At 36.5% G+C, this 20,881-nt stretch overlaps 1 protein-coding gene and 1 long non-coding RNA gene across 4 annotated transcripts; one reads left to right on the forward strand and one right to left on the reverse strand.

The window, feature by feature from the left end:
• Positions 1 to 5,372: 5,372 nt before the first annotated feature.
• On the forward strand, positions 5,373 to 12,610 carry LOC139959831 (uncharacterized). The gene is made up of 7 exons (XM_071957712.1): positions 5,373 to 5,531; positions 6,230 to 6,617; positions 7,367 to 7,642; positions 8,043 to 8,165; positions 8,581 to 8,667; positions 8,980 to 9,188; positions 9,844 to 12,610. Exons 1-7 carry the CDS (start codon positions 5,467 to 5,469, stop codon positions 10,004 to 10,006), a joined length of 1,311 nt encoding a protein of 436 aa, XP_071813813.1. The 5' UTR covers positions 5,373 to 5,466; the 3' UTR covers positions 10,007 to 12,610.
• LOC139959832 (uncharacterized) lies at positions 10,274 to 16,230 on the reverse strand. Of its 3 annotated transcripts, none has more exons than XR_011790237.1 (2): positions 15,511 to 16,230; positions 10,274 to 13,931 (listed from the first exon to the last, which is right to left on the reverse strand). It is a non-coding gene; the product is annotated as an uncharacterized lncRNA (long non-coding RNA). The 3 variants fall into 3 exon arrangements; XR_011790236.1 differs by lacking the exon at positions 15,511 to 16,230 and adding an exon at positions 14,042 to 14,072; XR_011790238.1 differs by lacking the exon at positions 15,511 to 16,230 and adding an exon at positions 13,969 to 14,064.
• Positions 16,231 to 20,881: the final 4,651 nt, after the last annotated feature.

Below are 20,881 nucleotides of genomic sequence, written 5' to 3' on the forward strand. Positions count from 1 at the left end.
AAGTGAAAGGCGATGGCGATCGGCGTAGAAAAGCAAAGGAGGCCCGCGTAATCATGTTTAGTAAAGTAGTAAATTGCGGTCCGCGTCATAATGCTCGATTGCACCTTTTTCACATCATATTGATAATTACAGCCAAAAAGGTGGCGCTGTTTAACTAAAATTGGATAAGGAGGAGGGGAGTGGAGAGAAATACATGGGAGATGAAGCAGGGGAAGCGTTCACTCCGGTGAACGTTCCTAAAGACTCGGCTTTTGCTGTTACTTCAACTGATTCAGGGAAATGATCCCATATAATGTGCTTTCTTAACAAAACAAGTAAAAGAAAAGGAGCATAAAGGTTTTGAAGAAAGATGTAAGAAGAACGTCTAATATCAGAATATAGGGAATTCACGTATGAACTTACCAAATCAAGTTCTGTCTTGCAAGGGTCTCTCAAACTCTCCTCCTTCAAGGACTTTCTTGGTGACGGTATCGGTCTCCGATACCGATTCATAGAAGTCCCAGAATCGCTTTCAGAGGAGCTTGGTGTCACTGGATCATAAGGTGTCAAAGACTTCGCTTCTACTTTTTGCGACTCTGGTTCCAAAATAGGGCTTTGACTTTCCGCACGCTTTGGGATTTTAGAACCAATGGTCGGAAAAGACTTTGGTGATTGCTTGCTATTAACCTTGATATTGGTTGGTTTTTCTGAGTGCACGTTTGTTGGAGCAGTTCCTTTCCGACACTGGATAAAACCGGCAGTTGATTTATATTTAGCTTGTAACCGTCTTTTCAAGGATTCGTTGGCTTCTCTTCGTTCCATATCACGATAACAGCTCCGGCAAATTACCGCGTCATTTCCAAACCGCGATGTTTCCATTCCCGTATAACGAGCGACCCGCCACATCAAATTATCACCGCAGTCCTGGGCGGTGTAAATAAATTTCCAAGAGTTAAGGCCATGAAGACGAACATCCTTGTCGCAAGCCACGCAGGGATTTGAAGACAGGTTTGCTTTACCTAACTTGGTTATAGCATTGTCTCTTTTCTCATTTTCGTGGTACATAAGCTCCAATGTCTCGGTAGAACAGCAATAAGCCATTTTAGAGTTATTGTAGAATTACACGAGCGCTACATACACGGCTATTAAACTTACTTAAAAAATATGTACGCTAACTAGAACTTAGCAGAGAAGCAGATTTAACTTGTACCTAATTGCTATCACAGTAGCTCATAAAAACCAGAACGAACCTACGATAACTTTCAAGTAGTTCAGAAATGATTTAGCTCTTTGTCGATGCTCTCTGTGAACACTTGTTATTTACTTCATGAACAAGGTTGTTTATGTTTATGTGAACAGACCAATATCCGGCCCACACTGTCCACAAAGAAGTGATACACCAAACACCGCCCTTCCGCAAACACCAGCAACATTATCGTCGCCATGTCTCATCATGCATTTGTCTTTTCCAGGAAGACTTTCTTTGTCCAAACAAACTCGCCACTGTTAAGAATATATCTGTTAATAAACAACTGATGTTTATTTGGGAAGGATTTAAGGTTCCGATGAATATGTTAAGTGTTAATACCTCGTCTGTGGGCCTATAGTTATATATCGTTCAAAACGAAGATGTGTATGAGGGCAAGTCTGACAAGAGAGGGGGGAGGTCAGAGGTCAATCTGTGGGACCGGTGTAAATATATGATACTAAAGGGTGGCGGGGGGGGGGGGGGGGGGACTGTTGTGCACACTGCATTGGAGTATCATATACACATGTATAGAAATTCCCGTCACCCCGTTTCAATGTGTAGACTATTTTTCTCTTTCCTTCAGTTTTCCAGGAATGAAGGGATCAGAGACACCGTAGGTAGAGGGGCAGGGGTATCGATTTCCAACTTGTTATTTTGGTTCCACAGCAAAGCCTAAGTCACATTCGAAATTCTGCTGCCCCTCCTTGCCAAACCACATACAAACAATCACTGTATTTGTCCACTGCTGGCCAAGATATATGTATCCAATCAAACCACATGTTTCCAAGACATGTAAAAAAACAACCCTGACTCCCATAATCCATGAAAAGTTTCACACTTTTAAATCGATATTAAAAAATGTTGATATGAAACTCGAAATTTGAAGATAAAGCGCCAAAGTGTCGATATGAAATTAATGTCAAAATTGCAACACGATATGTGAACATTTTGCGATAAAATATCAAAATATTTAAATAAATTGTATAAAGCTAAAACAGGTCGGTTGAAAATCAAACTTTCGAAATAAAATACGGTACAACCTTTTCGAAATAAACTCCTTTGTCGAAATGCAACGTCAAAATTTCGATACATGATGTCAAAAGTTCTGGATAAAACATCCCAATTTGGAGTTAAATTTTCTAAATATAGGAATAAAATGTCGATATTCTTGGAGATAAAAAGTACCGAACAAAAGAAAGTTGATATAAAGAACTTCCGAGAAGACATGATATTTTAGTTTATTCGAGGAGAGTAGAAACTATTCTACTATATGCGTATATTATAGGTCTAAGATTTGCCGATCTTAGGTGATAAAAATGTTTGCTGTATCTTATGTGTTATAGTTCCACCATTGTATGTAGTGACTATCGATTGCCCAACCGGCTCTGAACCAGTACACCGTTGGGCTTGAAGCGCCGCTAGGATGAGATGTCACTCACGAAGCCCTGGTTTTCTCTTTGACTCGAAAGGTATATTGTATTCGCCTGAGGCGCCAAACGCCCGCTTGTATCAAAATCCGCTGCCTATGTTTCCCTATACCCTATTCCTCCACTGTCAAACACTATCTGAAACATGATAGACCCGGTGGATCATCGCCTTGATGAGATTTTACGGGTTCTATATCTACTATTTTCTTCGTCATGTTTTCCCGAAATCCGTCGCCCTGATCCGATAGAAGATAATATAGACTTTTGAAGCCTCCCAATCATTCTTCCCCGCCAATCCGTCTAGTACCCCCCCCCCCTCCCCAACCGAACCTCGTTTTTTAAAGGAATATCTAATGATTAGAGACGCTTATTCTAATGTTAAATCAGCAAAGAGCAAGCAATAATGATTTTATCACTAAGATTTTATTTTTTAATTTGTTAGTTACACCGTCATTTAACTTCCCACTCAATCCTACACTCCCTGATACCCTTCCATCCCAATGTAGGAAACTTCATCGTTACACATGCACGCAACGATCTTTGTTCTACTTAATTGATCCTTACTGAGTCTCTCAACTTAAAAGCATTTTTTTTTTCCAAATAGATTAGTGAAAGTTACACAGTTTTAAGTAATAAATTAGAAGCATCTCTTTGTTAAAGCATTGTATTATCGGCCTAGTCTTCCGATATGCGTAACTTAGGGTTGAAAGAAATCAGTGAGAGCAGGCATTAATAATATTAACTTACATATATATATTTTCAAATCTCTTATTGAACGAATTATCAGCCCCCCTGGTTACATCGTCATTTATCCCTCCCATCCTGCCCTACCCTTCTTCACCTCACACACTCCGCTCCTAGGGTTAAAAGATATCAGCGAGAGCATGCAGGCAGTTATGATATTTACTTACATTTATGATTTTTTTCAAATCTCATTTAGGACGAATTATTAGGTCCCCCTGGTAACATCATCTACCGCCCCCCCCATTTTCCCCTACCCTTCCTCACACTCACCGCTTCTCTTACACCTAATAGGCCTATATGAGATATCCTCGTAAAGCGTGATGATCTAGGTCCCTCATTAATCTAATACATGGGAGGAACTCAAAACTCCAAGCTTTCTCCAAGAAAAGAGTTACAGTACCTATTACCCAGATGTTATGTAAATAATTAAAAACAGCCTCCCTCCTCATAAAACGTGATGATCTATGTCCCTCATTAATATAAAGCATGGATGAACTCTCAACTTTAAGCATATTCCAAAGTTTTTCTACAAAAGAGCTACAGAACTTACTACACACAAATTATGTAAATGCCACTGAACGGCATCCGTAGGGACATCGTTTTTTGGTCCACATTTGAGTTTCCATCATATCTTTAATCTGCTTTTCATACATATCTTTTTATGTGATTGTTATAATGACCACATCTAAGGACTTTTGAGTCGTATTTCTGTATCCAGTGGAATTGTCTCGCTGAGATATAAAAGGATGAATTTTCCGTACGTTTTCACGGTAAGCCCCTCTGTTCAAGGTCAATGCACGACTATAACATTAGGTCCACTAAGTGCGGACATTGGTCTCCGTTTGCCAATATTGCATGCAGTAAACCCAACCGAGCAACGTATCTACGGTGTCTCTTAAAAGACATCATAATTAACAAAGTCGAAAAGAATTTTTAGTCTCTTTGGTGTCATTTTCAAAGTATTTCTGATTACATTACGTACAGATTCGCCCTCCCTCCTTTCTATGAGAGAGGTACATATGGGAAATATGACAATGACCGTGATAAAATCAATTTCAAGATTACTAGCGATCAATTCGATAAATTTGTTTCAATAAATGGTTGAAAAGTGACATGAATTCCTCCTCATTTATTCATTTTATTTGAGCATCTTGAACGCTTGCGATAACATGTCATCAATCTACCTATTGACATTTGTCACATTTTGTTGGCGATGACACCTATTTATTCTTCGTTTATCTGCAAATTAGCAAGGCCCGGAAGGGCCATTTCCGGCGATCTAGGGAGTATCTTTACTCAAAAAAATTCTGTACGCTCCGCGCCAACCTGTGGTGGCGCTCCGCTTAGATAAAGTCGAAAGAACCCATACAGACAATTCTCGCCCCCTCTGACCAATACCCCTAGCTCCGCCACTGCTTTTGATAGATATATGAAGCAAAAAAGAATAAAAATGGTATACAAAATTATAAATGATCTTAACATAGAAATATATTTAAATGCTTAGCGGCAAACGAATGGAATGCGCTAAATCTTAAGATGAAACATGCCAACACTCTTGCGTGTTTTAGAGAAATGATTGTTAAGGTATTGTAATGGTGTTTTTACCAGACCTTGACATGTTTTTTTCTACCCTCTGTACTTCTATTTCAGTGTTCTTTGTGATTTTATTTTGTGTTTTATTCTTATTTTACTCTATTTGTAAATTATGTTTGAGGGCCTCATGTTAGATTAGCATTTTGTATCGCTAAATGAGTTTAACCCTTGAAAGATGAAATATATAAATAAATATTTTCTGGGTTGCTACCCCGTCCCCGTACGCGTACTCCTTCCCAAATAGTGACGCCACTGATGGGATTACCCTTTTATGAAATTGCCAGTTCTTGGCCCTAGGTACGTAGATATAGCAAGTCAGCATTTATGACAATCTGGTCTTTCTCTATGGCTAGGCTAGTTAGGCTGTACTATAGTAATCCATAGGTTGTATATACATGCGTGCACGTCTACATATAGGCTATACCCACAGGCAAGCTGTAACTGTAAGTTGTAACGTTATTCAAAGCGAATACAATGGCTGACAGATCTCTTGACGATATAATAAAAGAGCGAAAGCTTTCAGGCAACCGACGTGGCAGGTAAACTGGGTATATTTGTTATATGTTTATTCTCACTTCGAATCCCCTTTCTCCTTTATCAATGCACATGAAATCGGTTAGGCCTAACTTGGCCTCAAATGTAGCCTAGCCTAGGCTAACGACGAAACGTCAGACCAACGTAGAGTGATCAATGTTAGCCCCTTTTGTCATTTTAACGCGCTTTCATGTTATTTTATGTCATAAATAAAACGATGGCATAATGTAAAGTTAAGTTAGGCCTAGCCTAACTGTTCGTCCTGAACATTCTTCATCTGTGTCTCACCTCAGGCTCTAGTCTAACTTAGGTCAAGTTGACAATTTTGGCCAGAATCTTTAACTTTAAGCATAAATCACAGAGGCCAACACAACCCTTGCTTAACATTTACTTTTCAAAATACAGTTGTAAAATTAACAGTGACATTTACACACACTACTATTAAACCACTGGCATTTAAAGGGACTTTCGAAGAATCTTACCAACACTGAGTGATAATAAGTAAAAGCTTTTCAAAATATTTGTATAAAGCCATGATATTACTAACACACAGATTGTCGATAGGCTGTCATCTTTACCAAATTTCCTTTCAACTTTGTCTATTTGATAACACAAAGCTGGGTCAAAGAGAGTTGGAAAGCAGAACAGACTGATTAAATAAATCAGTTTCACACAGTAAACCTTTCACTTCTATAAATTGCAGAGGCAGATTTCAAGGAACCAAAAGAAACTTCAATGGAGGACGAGCAGGACAGAATCAGGTCGTAGCAACTGGTGTCAAGTCTCGATTGGGAAGCTCAAATGGCCGATTGGGGAACTCAAAGGGTCGATTGGGGAACTCAAATGTTCGACTGGGGAATACACAGCACCTTACGGATGCTCGTGACAAGTTAATTGCAAAAGCAAGAAAGACAGATGCTCGTGAGAAATTGATTCAGAAAGCGAGGCAGACTGATGCTAGGGCAAGAATAAATGCCAAGAGGGTGAAAACAGGTCCAAAGGGTGATGACGACAGTTTACCACAAAATGTGAAAATTGGAGGATTGAAGAGGACAATCTCCAACAAGGGTCAAAAGACACAGTCCCTGCAGGTGAGTTCACCTCAGCAAGTACATTCTGTCCACACAAATTAATATAAAGTTGCCTCCTGAACATCAAAAAGATCAATTATATTAATTATTGAAGAAACTGTGTGTCAAACAGTTTTGGTAGAATCTGACCAAACATTGTTCAAGTCTAGATGTGAGTCATTTAACTTGAGTTTATTGTTGTTTTTTAAGGTCCAGAATTTGTCTTGCCTATGATACTGAGCATTAAGAAACAATTGTATACATTTATACAAACGATGTCTCAGATTATCAAATTATTACATGTTAGATGTTACAAACCTGAGTAGATTCCAAGAACATGGCATTTGTATCATCCATAGCCTGGAACCCTGTCTGCAACATCTAGTCAACATTTACCAACTTCCTGTATTTGAAGGAATTTTATGCAATCTCATTGTCTCATTATTAGTATATGATATAATTTGTGGTTAAAGGGCTATTTAGAACAAAGGAAGTTATTAATCTGATTGTCAGTATTGCCTTTTTTTTTCTATATTAATTTCTTTCTTTGTGTTATGCGACATCTAGAATGTTTGGTTGAATATGATTAATCATGATAGTTTGGTACTGCAGATTACTCATTGTGTAACATATTTCAAGTTTACACGATATTTGCAATCCAGTAAATTTCAACATTGATTTTCTTTCAATGCAAGAAAATCTGTGTTGAATCAGATGACATTTCCCACTCCTCATTTCAATTGAAGATCTGTTCAATGTTTTGTCTATAGCTTTCAGTGCAGAATGATGTCCCACCTCCAACTCAGTTCACAGTGCACAATACATCAGCGGAACGGTTTACGGTGCGTAACACAGCACCAGAACTCTTTACAGTTCGTAACACGTCATCAGCAACACATTTTTCATCGCGCAAGCCGATAAGTCCACCAAGAGAGTCAGCATCTTCTGATAATTTTAAAATTGTAGTTTCTAACAGCGGTAGGGATAAGTTCCAATCATCTGGACGGTTGACTTTGGGATCAATCCAACATTCACCTCCAACAAAGGTAAGAAACTCTCAAACTTTTGGGTGCGATTGTAGATATCCTTCAAAAGCCTGTCTACTTTCAACATTATAGGCTGTTTGATTCAGTCATTGACTAATGAACTTTCTAGCAAGGACTTAAAAAGTGGGAAACACTTGGAGGCAATGCAAGGAATTGTTCAGAGACTAATATATAAATTCATCAGTGAAAAGAAGAAGAAGTCTATGTTGAAGGATGTTTCATACCCATTCTTGAGATACAAATGATGCAAACATCATCACCTTAAACGAAGCAATGTTTATTTCACAAAGTTAAAACCTATTATCCTGGTCAAGTGACCTGTGACCTCACCCAATGTCATATTGCTTGAGAATCAGAGAGATGTCTGTATCAAGCACACTGTCATTTTGTTATTCCTCAGCCTGCTATAATGCTGAGACAGAGACCAGCTATGGATAATCCGCGATTGGGGTTCGAATCTTCTACAAAGGTTCAAAGATCTGTTGGAAGTACTCTCGATACCGGCGGTCCCCTAAGACTAACTGTGAGCTCTATTTGTCTTTTATTTTGCTATTTTAATTTTAAGGCTTAAAGGAATTCCAATCTTGATGGAATACAACAGAATGTCACCTGAAGACAGTCCTTGATCCTTCATGCAATAGTTTGCTTTGCTTGATTTATGAAGGTGCTGATAATATTCAGTTATATCATAAAGGAAAAAACAAAGCCATGCTTAAAGCATTCCTTCATACATGTCAATCTGATGCACTCAGCAATTGCTACTATGATCTCTATTTTTTTATTATTTTTAAGATTTTTTATGTGGAAATTTGAATGTATTGCACTTCAAAAGACAAAAAACCACAGACTGAATCTTAGCGTAAGGTAATCATATGAAAATAAAGTGTTACGTTAGTCATGAATAAATAAATTATTTGTTCTTTGTTTTTTCTCATCAGAGTACTCCCCGTGTCAGACCCTCAGTGGATGGTACCAGGGTTGTCATCTCCAACCTTCAGAGTACAGTCACTGAAGAAGACATCAAGGTAGGTCATAAACACCAACATGGTGCACAAGATGTTTTACTCATTTGCTCCCTCCACCCCCCCCCCCTTACCCATTCCTTATTGCAATAAGGTTGCATGGTTTTCACTTCACATGGTTTAGGAAAGAAAACTTGTTTAAACCAAAAATCAGATACCCCCCCTCCCCTCCAAATGATCTGGTTACATGGTTTGTTTGCTAACTTCCCTTCTCTGATCTGCTTTAGATCTACTACCATGCCCAAGTGTGAACATTGCTCTAGTACTCTCAACCTATAGGCAACAGTATTGAATTATGTTATCTTCTTATCACAGGAACTCTTTGGAGCATTAGGTGTCCTTAAGCGGGTCCGCATGGTGAAACAGGGATTGGCGGAGGTGGTATACTCAAAGAGAGAGAGCGCCCTCAAAGCTATCAGCACGTACCATAACCGAGAGTTGGATGGGAAAGCCATGCAGTGTAGGCTGGACACTAGCTCAGTGGCCGAACCATTCAAGAAGAACACAATCAGTGATAGATTCAAGTGAGTACATTTAAATTACGAAAGGAAAATTCAGAGAACATTGACATGTAACTTGTCTGGTACTCTTGGAATGAGTCTGTAGTGTTGTGGGTCAGTGGCACCCAACCAAGTATTCTTATAACTATTAAGAAATTCAGTAGTTGTGGACTGAGTGGATGAGCAGTGTTGATGTAGAAATCTCATTATTTGTATATGCACTAGTACCATAGTGTTTTTTACCAGTCCTTAATGCCTTACATATATCACTGCAGTATTGATGTAGAAATCTCATTATTTGTATATGCACTAGACCCATAGTGTTTTTTACCAGTCCTTAATGCCTTACATATATCACTGCAGTATTAATGTAGTAATCTCATTATTTGTATATGCACTAGACCCATAGTGTTTTTTACCAGTCCTTAATGCCTTACATATATCACTGCAGTATTAATGTAGTAATCTCATTATTTGTATATGCACTAGTACCATAGTGTTTTTTACCAGTCCTTAATGCCTTACATATATCACTGCAGTATTAATGTAGTAATCTCATTATTTGTATATGCACTAGTACCGTGGTTTTTCTCACTATTCCTCCATCCCTTACAGATCTCCTCACACCACTTTATGACAACTTTAACTAATACCTTTGTTTTTTGGTTTTCATCTTCAGAACCTACAGCAGTGAAAACAATCCCAGCCTCCCGTACAGATCCACAATTCCAGCAACAACGGTGGTCGAACTCGAAGATGAAATCATTGACAAAGTCCTTTTTAAATTGCCAGTGATGTCATCATCCACTAGCAAGCCGGTCATTTTCACAGTTAAAATCTGAAAAAATTACTCCACACTGGACTGGACTTCTTGTGATGCAAAGTTGCCAAAATGAACACATTTTGTGGAGTTTTGGTGGCAAGAGATATTGCCACTTCCTTTTATTGTTCTTTTATATCATGGCAGTGCAGAGTCTTGGTGTACCTGAGACATGGAGGCTTGTATGCTGCAAACTGATCATTATTTAATGTTTGTATGTCATTACTCATGACAAGAAGGATGGTTCATAAATACAGATGGAAACTTCAGACATTGGAATCAATATCAAGTCAAATTTCTATCCATGGAAAGTTCATCTCAGTTGCATATTATGCATCAGGGTAGGTCAGGTAAACTTAGAGGTTCAGCAATATTGCTTGAGGATAATTTTTGGTCACCACTCCCCTCCCCACCCCTAACCTATTTAGACTTGCCATTCAAGTAGCTGAATTAGCTCTGCTTTGAAACAAGGTAAACAAACATCTTAAGCATTTGAGAAATCCTTGGGTAACGTAGGTCTGCGTATTAGACTGGCTGCACTGCTACAGGTCTGTATGTCTACATTAAGCTTGGCTTGTTGACTAGATACATGGGCACAACGAGACATCAACCAAACTTCAGCCCTTGCCTATGTAGTCTGCCTATGTATATATAGGACACACAGGAGGGCCTGCAGTTGCTTGTATAGTTGGCAGGTACCAGGCCCACATACTAAGGGTCCTACAAATGTTGCATTCAAATGAAATACTTCAGCTTAGGCTTACTGTACATAATTGTCTATTCATACTTATAGGCACACTTAGTATTTCACAGATAACTATTCACTAGCACAGTTGTATCATGAATAAGCTAATCTGTTAAGGTTCATTCATTGATTTCTATTCTATTCAGTTTTGGTGTGTGTAGCATGACAGGGAGTCACAGAGACATAACACATTACTGAAACTGCAACAGCTTAGATCGGTTAGATATTTAAAGCTTTTCACTCCACACAGAGCAAATTGATTTAATTCAAGAGAGAGGGATATATACAAAGTGGGAGGTCCAGAAAGTATTTCCACAAAAAGTGACATTATTCCAATTAAAGAGAAACTTTACTACTTTAAGCAAACATTCCAAATGCATCAGGTTTCAAGGACAAACATTACACCAAGATCATTACAGGAAAAAAAGAACAATTGTTGTTATATCAGCCAATGTGTGTTTCATCCAATCAATCATCTTGAGTAAGGGACAACACTTAGATATTGAAATGGGATCTTCAACTGTGGAATATATTTTAAGTGTCACACTACCACTGAAATATTCCTTGCACCAAATAACCTGACTATATTTCACAATTCTTCAACTCTGCAATGGAAGAAGCTATCACGATGAGTGTTGTAACAAGGTCTTCGTTCTTACATGGTCTGTTATTTTATCGTTAAAATCATTGCATTCAATTGAGGTCACTTTCAGTGTTTGTTTCAGATTTAAAAATTCGTAAAAATAGTTTTACAAAGTTGTCAAGTCATATGTTAATGACCACAGATAAGTCTAAATGTGTAGTCTCCAAGAAAGATCACTGTTAACAATATCCCAATATATTTTTGTGCAAGTAATACCCGGGCTTATCAAGATATCTTGGGATTCGGTAATGGAAAAATTGTACAAAGGGTGAACCTTTCTTGGTTTGTGATGACAAATCATGTTGTATCTGTTAATGGAAATAACATGAACTGTAGTAATAATGTGATGTTGGATACAATTATGAATAGTTGGTTTTCTGATTAGAATAATCCAGTTTTAATTTAAATGTACATTAAAAGCTTTGTGGATCTCGTCAAGTACAATGCTAATATGTAACTGTGCTAATCGTTTAGTCACAAAGTTAAAACTTCATTTCATTTCAGGTTTACTGACAAATAAATGTGTATGTCACAATCTCATGTTTTTGCAACACCTTTTACATGTACCTCTTTATATACTTTACTGAAACCAAGACCTGCAACAGTAATGTTGGCACGACTGGTGATTTACAGACACCAAGACCTGTAACACTGATGTTGGCATGACTAGTGATTTACGGACACCAAGACCTGTAACACTAATGTTGGCATGGCTAGTGATATACTGAAATAAAGATGCTTCTAGCTTCTTCTTGTCCAAGGTTCACATGTATGGTAACATAAGATTTTGTAAAATGGTGTCCAGAGTAAGATTTATTTGTGACTAATGTAAGAACATGTATCAAGCATCCTGGTGATATATGCACCATTCTTGGAACCACAGACAGGATCATTATTATAAACTTGAACACCTGTAATGTTACAAAACACACTACTTTGCTTCAAGAATTTGGGATTAAGTTGTGTTATCAACTGGTAAAGCGTGTTGTGCATGTTTGAGGCAAGAATGAATTCTTATGTAATGAATCTGCTGAAGTTCAACCAGTTTGCAGTGTTTCGTGATGTATGCAACCAGCCGCTGTAGATAAGATATTGCACTAGTTATCAAATATTCACTTATCAAAACATATTTCTAAAGTTAGACTCTCAATGATGTCATGAATATGTGTTATGAAAGTTGTTATATCTTGATTCTTTTTCCTGATACAATAAAGAAAAAACACATCTTTTCAAGTTTATCAATTTGTGTATCTTTTCATTGGATATCCCTGTCAACCCCCCCCCCCCCTAAACCCATCCACTCAATTGGCCATGAAAATCTGCTTCCTTCTGGATTTTTCGAACTTGTTACTTTATGGTGACTTAAAGGCATTGAAGACTCACCCCAAACTGCGTGGCCATCTGAAAAAGTTAACTTTCTGTTGCTTGCAAGTGACGTTTTGTTCCTGCTGCTACAAAATGCAGACAGTAATGAAACGTGATACCTTGTTATCTTTAGCTGGACCTGAGATATCCATCTCTGTATTGCTTAAACACTGTGCTGTGTGTATTGACCGCAGCTGTATGTACTGACTGTACACTAGTGTCTAATTACCAACGGTAGCAAGCTGTGTGTGCATTTTCTGGGATTGATGGTGGTGTCTAACACTTCTGTTACACCTCATTCAAAACTAGGTCAGATTACTGGCATTAGACGTTCCTTTTTTGCGCGAGTCTTCACACCCTTTAATGTGCTTTATGTAGACTGCTTTTCAAATCAGACTCAAACACCCTGTGCATGGTTATACTTACAGGTCACTAAATATCAATGAGAAATTATGAGGCAAATTGTACTCTGTTGGAGATTACTGTTATAGTGGTGGCAGCAGTAGTTACACCAAATCATTCTACTTAGTGAGGACTTTCCATCTTTATCAACATTTATTCATGTATAATGGGATATGTTCACAAACTAAGATTAATCGTCCAGTCAACAGTTTGTTTTGTGTGATGTTGGTTCCCACAATATGAATATATCAATCAAATTTGTTTTACTAGTTCAAATTTATTCTCCAATTTGAAAATAACACTGCAGTGATTAACAGAGATGTGCAGGCTAAGTTTCTGGATACAATCAAAACGATGCAATTAGTTACTCCTGAAACATGATCCATTAATCCCTTCTTAGATGAATGAAAATAGAGGTTGGTATTCACATCATCATGTTCATTTAAATATTTCCACTTAACATTTCTGTGCCAATTATGAATTTTGTTGATATTTCATCAGATCAATTTATTGACTGTGAGGGCATGTAACTGAAATAACCAATCAGGTTTTACAGTTATAATATTTTATGTGTTTCAAGTAGTATTTTGAAGTCCTACCATGGTGATTTGTAGATAAACTGTCATTATTTACTTTTGTTTCGTAGAAACTTTGAAATGTTTTCATTTCGATATTTGGAAAATTCTAGTTCCAGTTTCTGACGTTGATGTGTTTAAAAACTATATTTCCAGTTTGTGACGTTGATGTGTTTAAAACTATATTTCCAGTTTCTGACGTTGATGTGTTTAAAAACTATATTTCCAGTTTGTGACATTGATGTGTTTAAAACTATATTTCCAGTTTCTGACGTTGATGTGTTTAAAAACTATATTTCCAGTTTGTGACATTGATGTGTTTAAAACTATATTTCCAGTTTGTGACGTTGATGTGTTTAAAAACTTATATTTCCAGTTTGTGACATTGATGTGTTTAAAACTATATTTCCAGTTTGTGACGTTGATGTGTTTAAAAACTATATTTCCAGTTTGTGACATTGATGTGTTTAAAACTTATATTTCCAGTTTGTGACATTGATGTGTTTAAAACTATATTTCCAGTTTGTGACGTTGATGTGTTTAAAAACTATATTTCCAGTTTGTGACATTGATGTGTTTAAAACTATATTTCCAGTTTCTGACGTTGATGTGTTTAAAAACTTATATTTCCAGTTTGTGACATTGATGTGTTTAAAACTATATTTCCAGTTTGTGACGTTGATGTGTTTAAAAACTATATTTCCAGTTTGTGACATTGATGTGTTTAAAACTATATTTCCAGTTTGTGACGTTGATGTGTTTAAAAACTATATTTCCAGTTTGTGATGTTGATGTGTTTAAAACTATATTTCCAGTTTGTGACGTTGATGTGTTTAAAAACTATATTTCCAGTTTGTGACGTTGATGTGTTTAAAAACTATATTTCCAGTTTGTGACATTGATGTGTTTAAAACTTATATTTCCAGTTTGTGACGTTGATGTGTTTAAAAACTATATTTCCAGTTTGTGACGTTGATGTGTTAAAAACTATATTTCCAGTTTGTGACGTTGATGTGTTTAAAAACTATATTTCCAGTTTGTGACGTTGATGTGTTTAAAAACTATATTTCCAGTTTGTGACGTTGATGTGTTTAAAACTATATTTCCAGTTTGTGACGTTGATGTGTTTAAAAACTATATTTCCAGTTTGTGACATTGATGTGTTTAAAACTTATATTTCCAGTTTGTGACATTGATGTGTTTAAAACTATATTTCCAGTTTGTGACGTTGATGTGTTTAAAAACTATATTTCCAGTTTGTGACATTGATGTGTTTAAAACTATATTTCCAGTTTCTGACGTTGATGTGTTTAAAAACTTATATTTCCAGTTTGTGACATTGATGTGTTTAAAACTATATTTCCAGTTTGTGACGTTGATGTGTTTAAAAACTATATTTCCAGTTTGTGACATTGATGTGTTTAAAACTATATTTCCAGTTTGTGATGTTGATGTGTTTAAAAACTATATTTCCACTTTGTGATGTTGATGTGTTAAAAACTATATTTCCAGTTTGTGACGTTGATGTGTTTAAAAACTATATTTCCAGTTTGTGACGTTGATGTGTTTAAAAACTATATTTCCAGTTTGTGACGTTGATGTGTTTAAAAACTATATTTCCAGTTTGTGACATTGATGTGTTTAAAACTTATATTTCCAGTTTGTGACGTTGATGTGTTTAAAAACTATATTTCCAGTTTGTGACGTTGATGTGTTTAAAACTATATTTCCAGTTTGTGACGTTGATGTGTTTAAAAACTATATTTCCAGTTTGTGACGTTGATGTGTTTAATAACTATATTTCCAGTTTGTGACGTTGATGTGTTTGGTAGCTACATGGATGTTATACTGACATGCCAATATTTGAGCAGAACAATGACCTAAATATTAAGATGAGTTATTTGAATGTTTCATTGCAAGCATTTAAAGTCCTATGACATTCACATTAGGCTAGTGTCTACAGTTTATTCCTCAAAACACTGCTTATAATCCAAATAATGCTTGTCACATCAGCCTGCAAACAGAGGTTCTTATCTGCCAATAATAAAGAAGTCCTGAGTAAAAGTATAAACTACAGTATTATGACATGACCAACAACACATTTGCCTCCTTAATAATAACACACATACTGCATCCTACACGGAGGGTTAAATGCACTGCAAATTCCATCTTGGGAGATTGGTTCATATTAATTAATTTTAAAATGTTGAGTTCATAAGTGTGATGATTTCTGTGTTTCAATTGCCTGTAACTTGGAGAGTACCATCAGATGATGATAGAGACAGATTCCATTATACACAGTATTTATTGTACTTTTTTTCCTTTTAACTATCACCGAGCCTTCCCTTTATAGAGCCTTCTGATTTAATACAAGAGACTAGTCCTCTTCGTGTATTTATTCTGAACATTGACATAAAAATGACAAGAAAAAAGAAGTAATTTTTTTCCTCTTATTATTTACACATTACCAAATTCCAAACCAATGATTCAGAACTCGAAAACAGTGCTAGAAAACATCTATTTTATGTCCTTTACTTGAAGATCTGCAAAGGAAAGAGAAGGAAAAAGTCCTCAATATGCATCAAATTATAGCATCTGATCAGAAATACATAGTATTATGGAAAATCTACTTGTCTGCATGGTACAGTCCATTTCTTGTTCAGCACATCAAAGAAAATCTACCTGTAAGGCCATCAAAGACTGTTTATTGATTAGAGTTCTGAACTAACAATCTTTCACCAGCTGTTTGAGTTCACTTTGACACATGTTTTAATGTCTTTCCTATTCTACAATCCAATGACAATGTGGTTCAGAAGTTTGATTAGCTTACTTTTAATTTGAAATGATCCGATTTAAGTTCACAATTGTCCAAACTTCACACATTTTAACACAAGTTTTATATCGTGCAGGGTTAATGTATTGTTTTGAATTGAATCAGATTGATTTGTAACTTGCATATCTTGGAGGGTGTTTTTGATCAATTTACCAATCTCATTATCAATCAAATTTGTTAGACTTAGTAACATTTAAGACCCAATGTAAACTGATGTTTCTAAACATCATTTCAATGACAAGTCAGAAACACCTGCAAAGCATTATGGAATGTTAAGGTTTCCTCAAAGTGTCAACATTGTTTTTGCACATATGATGTTTGCAATTTCCAACAAACAAATAAATTGATCATTAAATTTGTAACAATCCTGAGGGTGAACAAAGTTAACAAGTGAACAAAGTTATGAATGGAGAGGTCAATACATCTGCCAGCAGACTTCTGATTACCAAGATCCAACAAGTAATCAGCCCAATGACTTTTTGCGTTGACATGACTTAATGGTCAACACTAAAACATTATTATGAAAATTGCTAACATGTCTCAGAGAACACTTTAAAATTGCCATAGCATCTGTAAATTTTGTTTGAGTACCTGACATTGGAAGATCCAAGCTAGACAGTTTAAAATGTATTTCAACATTAGTACAGTAGTAACTGATGATTCTCGACACTCACATAATGATATTAAATTATGCATTCAATCTTGATGGTCTTAACAATCTTTTATCAGTTCTATTGTGTAGTCAATAATCACACAATCACGATGTTGGTTTATTTTGGCCCATTGGCAGAGATTGAGCGAAGGAAACGTTAACCTAAGTTTATTAACACAATGGTCAGTTCAAACTATTAATTGGCAGCATGCAACTGCAGATGTTTTGGCCTCAATACCTATTATTCAAAACAATTGTAGCCTACACTGTGGAAATACTTGAAGGGCTCAATAGTGCAAGGCAAGCCACTACTGACTTGTGGGTTTTTGCCTAATGCACAGTATGAATGGAGAGGTCAATACATCTGCCAGCAGACTTCTCATTAATGCTTTCATCACAACCAAACTATTAACAAAGAACAGACACTTTTGTCAAGGTTTGAACTTTCACTAGCTACATCAAATTAGGAAAAAAAAGCATATAGTGGTTGTGTGATAATTTAACGAATGTCAAATTAAGAATCAGTAAGTCTGTGTTTATAACAGAATGAATAATGGGGCTTCAACCACATGCTGAATTGCAATTCAGAGATGTTTAAGAAAGTTCATCATTTCCTGATTCTTTATTACATGTAAAGTTGAGCTAAGGAACTGAATTGTTATGTGACTAAAATGTTTTGAAATCACCACAAACTCAAACAGATGATGGATTATTTAATTAGACAATGTCCCTACATTCCTTTCTAATTAGACAATGTCCCTACATTCCATTCTACTGACTGTACACTTACCTGGAGGCAAAGATTGACGGAGCTTCTCGGCCCTCTCTGAGTCCTTGATGACCAGGGTGTAGAGGTAACGGCTACATCGAACCTTAAACTTCCAGTTATCTGGGTTCTTCTTGATCTTCACCGCTAAAGAGAAACAAGATGAAAGTGTTTTGATCTTGTAATTGAATTCTTTAGTTTCTGTTGTTGCTTATATACTACCACCATTCTTATACATACGAGGGGGGGGGGTCAGAAATCGCTTAGTCTTCAGTAGAATGTCCCACTTCATAAGTCAACTGTTACCCTACCAGGGAATGTTCAAATATCTTAGATATGTGCATGTAGTTTTCTTTACACATTGATCAGTTCATGTTTGACAGTCAATAAAGTACATGCTTTTAGCATTTAAACTATGGGTAGGTCAAAAAGGATATAAACTCAAGCAAAAAATTATCCCACATCTGAGCACTTGATGGAGGGTGAAGGAAAAGAGCCTACAATGAAACCTCTGAGAGTAAAAGAAGCTATTAAACTTAACGTACATCTTGCATCTTTCCTGCGAGCAATCAGCAGAAAGTTCTTGATTTCCTTGACCTCTTTAGGCTGGAAAAAAGAAGAAGAATAAAGTGTAAGTTTTTAACATTTGGTCAATTAATGCTTCAAGGGAGTGCACTATCAGTGCTTCAAGGACTGAAATTTTGGAAGCAAATTCACTGAATGCTCGCAACCAGTCTTGATAAACAAAGACAACTTAACAAACTTAGAACCAGGATATTAAGTTCTTACAGTCACATGTTATTGCAATGGCACAAATACCATCCAATAAACCCTGCCCCCCCCCCGACCCCCATTCACTCTTTTAAAATATGTGACACAGTACTCAGACAGTAATCCCATTTCTCTTTGAATCATGTTTGCCTTCATTTCAAAATACTTTATAAATTTTTTAAGGTTTCTTAAATTTGACACCTTCAGACTTTATATAAATTAAACGTATAGCCAAAATGAATTCATATAATATATCTGAAAATACAAGTACAAAGTGTTATATATTTCTTAGTAAGTCAAAATACATACATCATTTTATAGAAACTAAATTACCATTTTTATGCAGTTGTTGAAGTGACAAAGAAGAGAGAATCTGTAATGGAAAAGAAAAATAATTTGATTAAAATCATGGTGAATGACATCTGAACAAAGCACCTATAGGCCTAGGTCTATGTCTTTATGTATTTATCTCAATGTCTTGAACTGATCACTGGAGTTTAATTTGAAGTGCAGTAAAAAGAAGTTAGGTAGTCGCTTGGTACACTCATACAATGAAAACTTGGCACTGTGTTCATAATGATGAAACAGTCATATAGTTATGTTTGTAGTCTCTAGGCCTATGCCTTACATCATTCATAATCTATTCATAGTTCATACATGTGTACAATTTGATTTAGCAATGCCCTATTGTAAAAAAGTGGTTTTAGAATATCAGAAAAGCATTTAGAAAATTGAGGCAATTTAATTGGCCGGCGGGATAATACAGTTTCGTTGCAGAAGCAGGGCATTCCCGATTAAATGGGACATATGGTAACCTTATTCATGACGGCATGAGGTTTAACAAGGCAGCTAGGCTAAGCCTTACTAGTTTAGGCTATGCCTAGCCAAACAGGCTTCAGTCCAGGCCTAGCCATTTTATGAAAGGCCTAGTCAACATAACTGTTCATTACATGAATGACTTTTGGATGGATGGGACTAAGTGTGGTCGCAGGGGGTTGTGAACGGTGTTCACCACTACCCTTGACTCCTTTACATGGAAACGGTCCGAAATAGGGTGACGTTAGATTTTCTACGTAAAAAACATTCTCGTCCTACATGATGTAGGCTATAGCTGTGGTACGATAGATTTCAGCGCAGCTCGTACGTAGCATAACAAGTTTATCTTAAACTACAGTTCCGAACTCTCATGTTTAATAAGATGCATAATGAATCGATTTACCCATTTACACTATTTTCTAAGGCAGAGGATTGAATAATACGTTTATTTTTACAGGATTATAGAGAATTTCGTCGATTTATAACTGATGTTAGGCTGTACCTGATAGGCGAAATTTTCCTTCAGATTAAAAGACCGAACGATGGCGCTATTGCGATACGATTTACTTATGAAATTGGTCAACATGTGAAATGTCAGGAAATTTTCCAAACAGTCTTCAGTGTGTATAGTTTTATGCTAATGCTATATACAGATGTGACCAAGGCAAACTTTGAGATCTTTATCAAGCGAGTAAAAATTCCAGAAATATAGCGCCATTCTATATAAATCCTCCAGTCCCCTCAATCCGATCCCCCCCTTTCCGCCACCCCCAAAAAAGGAGATAATTTGCCATTATTCCTGATAAAAATTGTTACAATACAATTGTTGAATATTATTTTCATCATGAATACCAGTCATCACTCTCTTGACGGGAGACCTTCACGGGTCATATGGTGTACAGAATAATACAGAATAACACAACCCACCTTACACAGAATAGCACCGTGACCCACCTTACATAAAATAACAAAACCCACCTACACAGAAGAAAGCTATTGTTGTCTTTATGCGAGACATAACGCTTTGCATTCAGTCATTAAATACATCTAGAAAGGACAACTACACCACTTTAAGCATTTCAGTCTGATGGTGTTGGCAGACAAACTCGAACTTTGGACCTGAAGATTATATGGTGAGATTATTGCAAGGCGCTACTAAGTAAATGATTTACTTTATAATGCACTTCAATAATGGCGGGAGCAGATAAATAATACACGCGGTTAGTGTTATCTGCAATGAAGGCATATTGACGGCAGCGGTTTGATACTCGGTTAAAATATACAGGTATTACTCTACAAAGTGCCGTGGATTTAGCAAACAATAATTTC

This window comes from Apostichopus japonicus, chromosome 19 (assembly GCF_037975245.1).
Source record: "Apostichopus japonicus isolate 1M-3 chromosome 19, ASM3797524v1, whole genome shotgun sequence".
In the NCBI taxonomy this organism is placed as follows: domain Eukaryota; kingdom Metazoa; phylum Echinodermata; class Holothuroidea; order Aspidochirotida; family Stichopodidae; genus Apostichopus; species Apostichopus japonicus.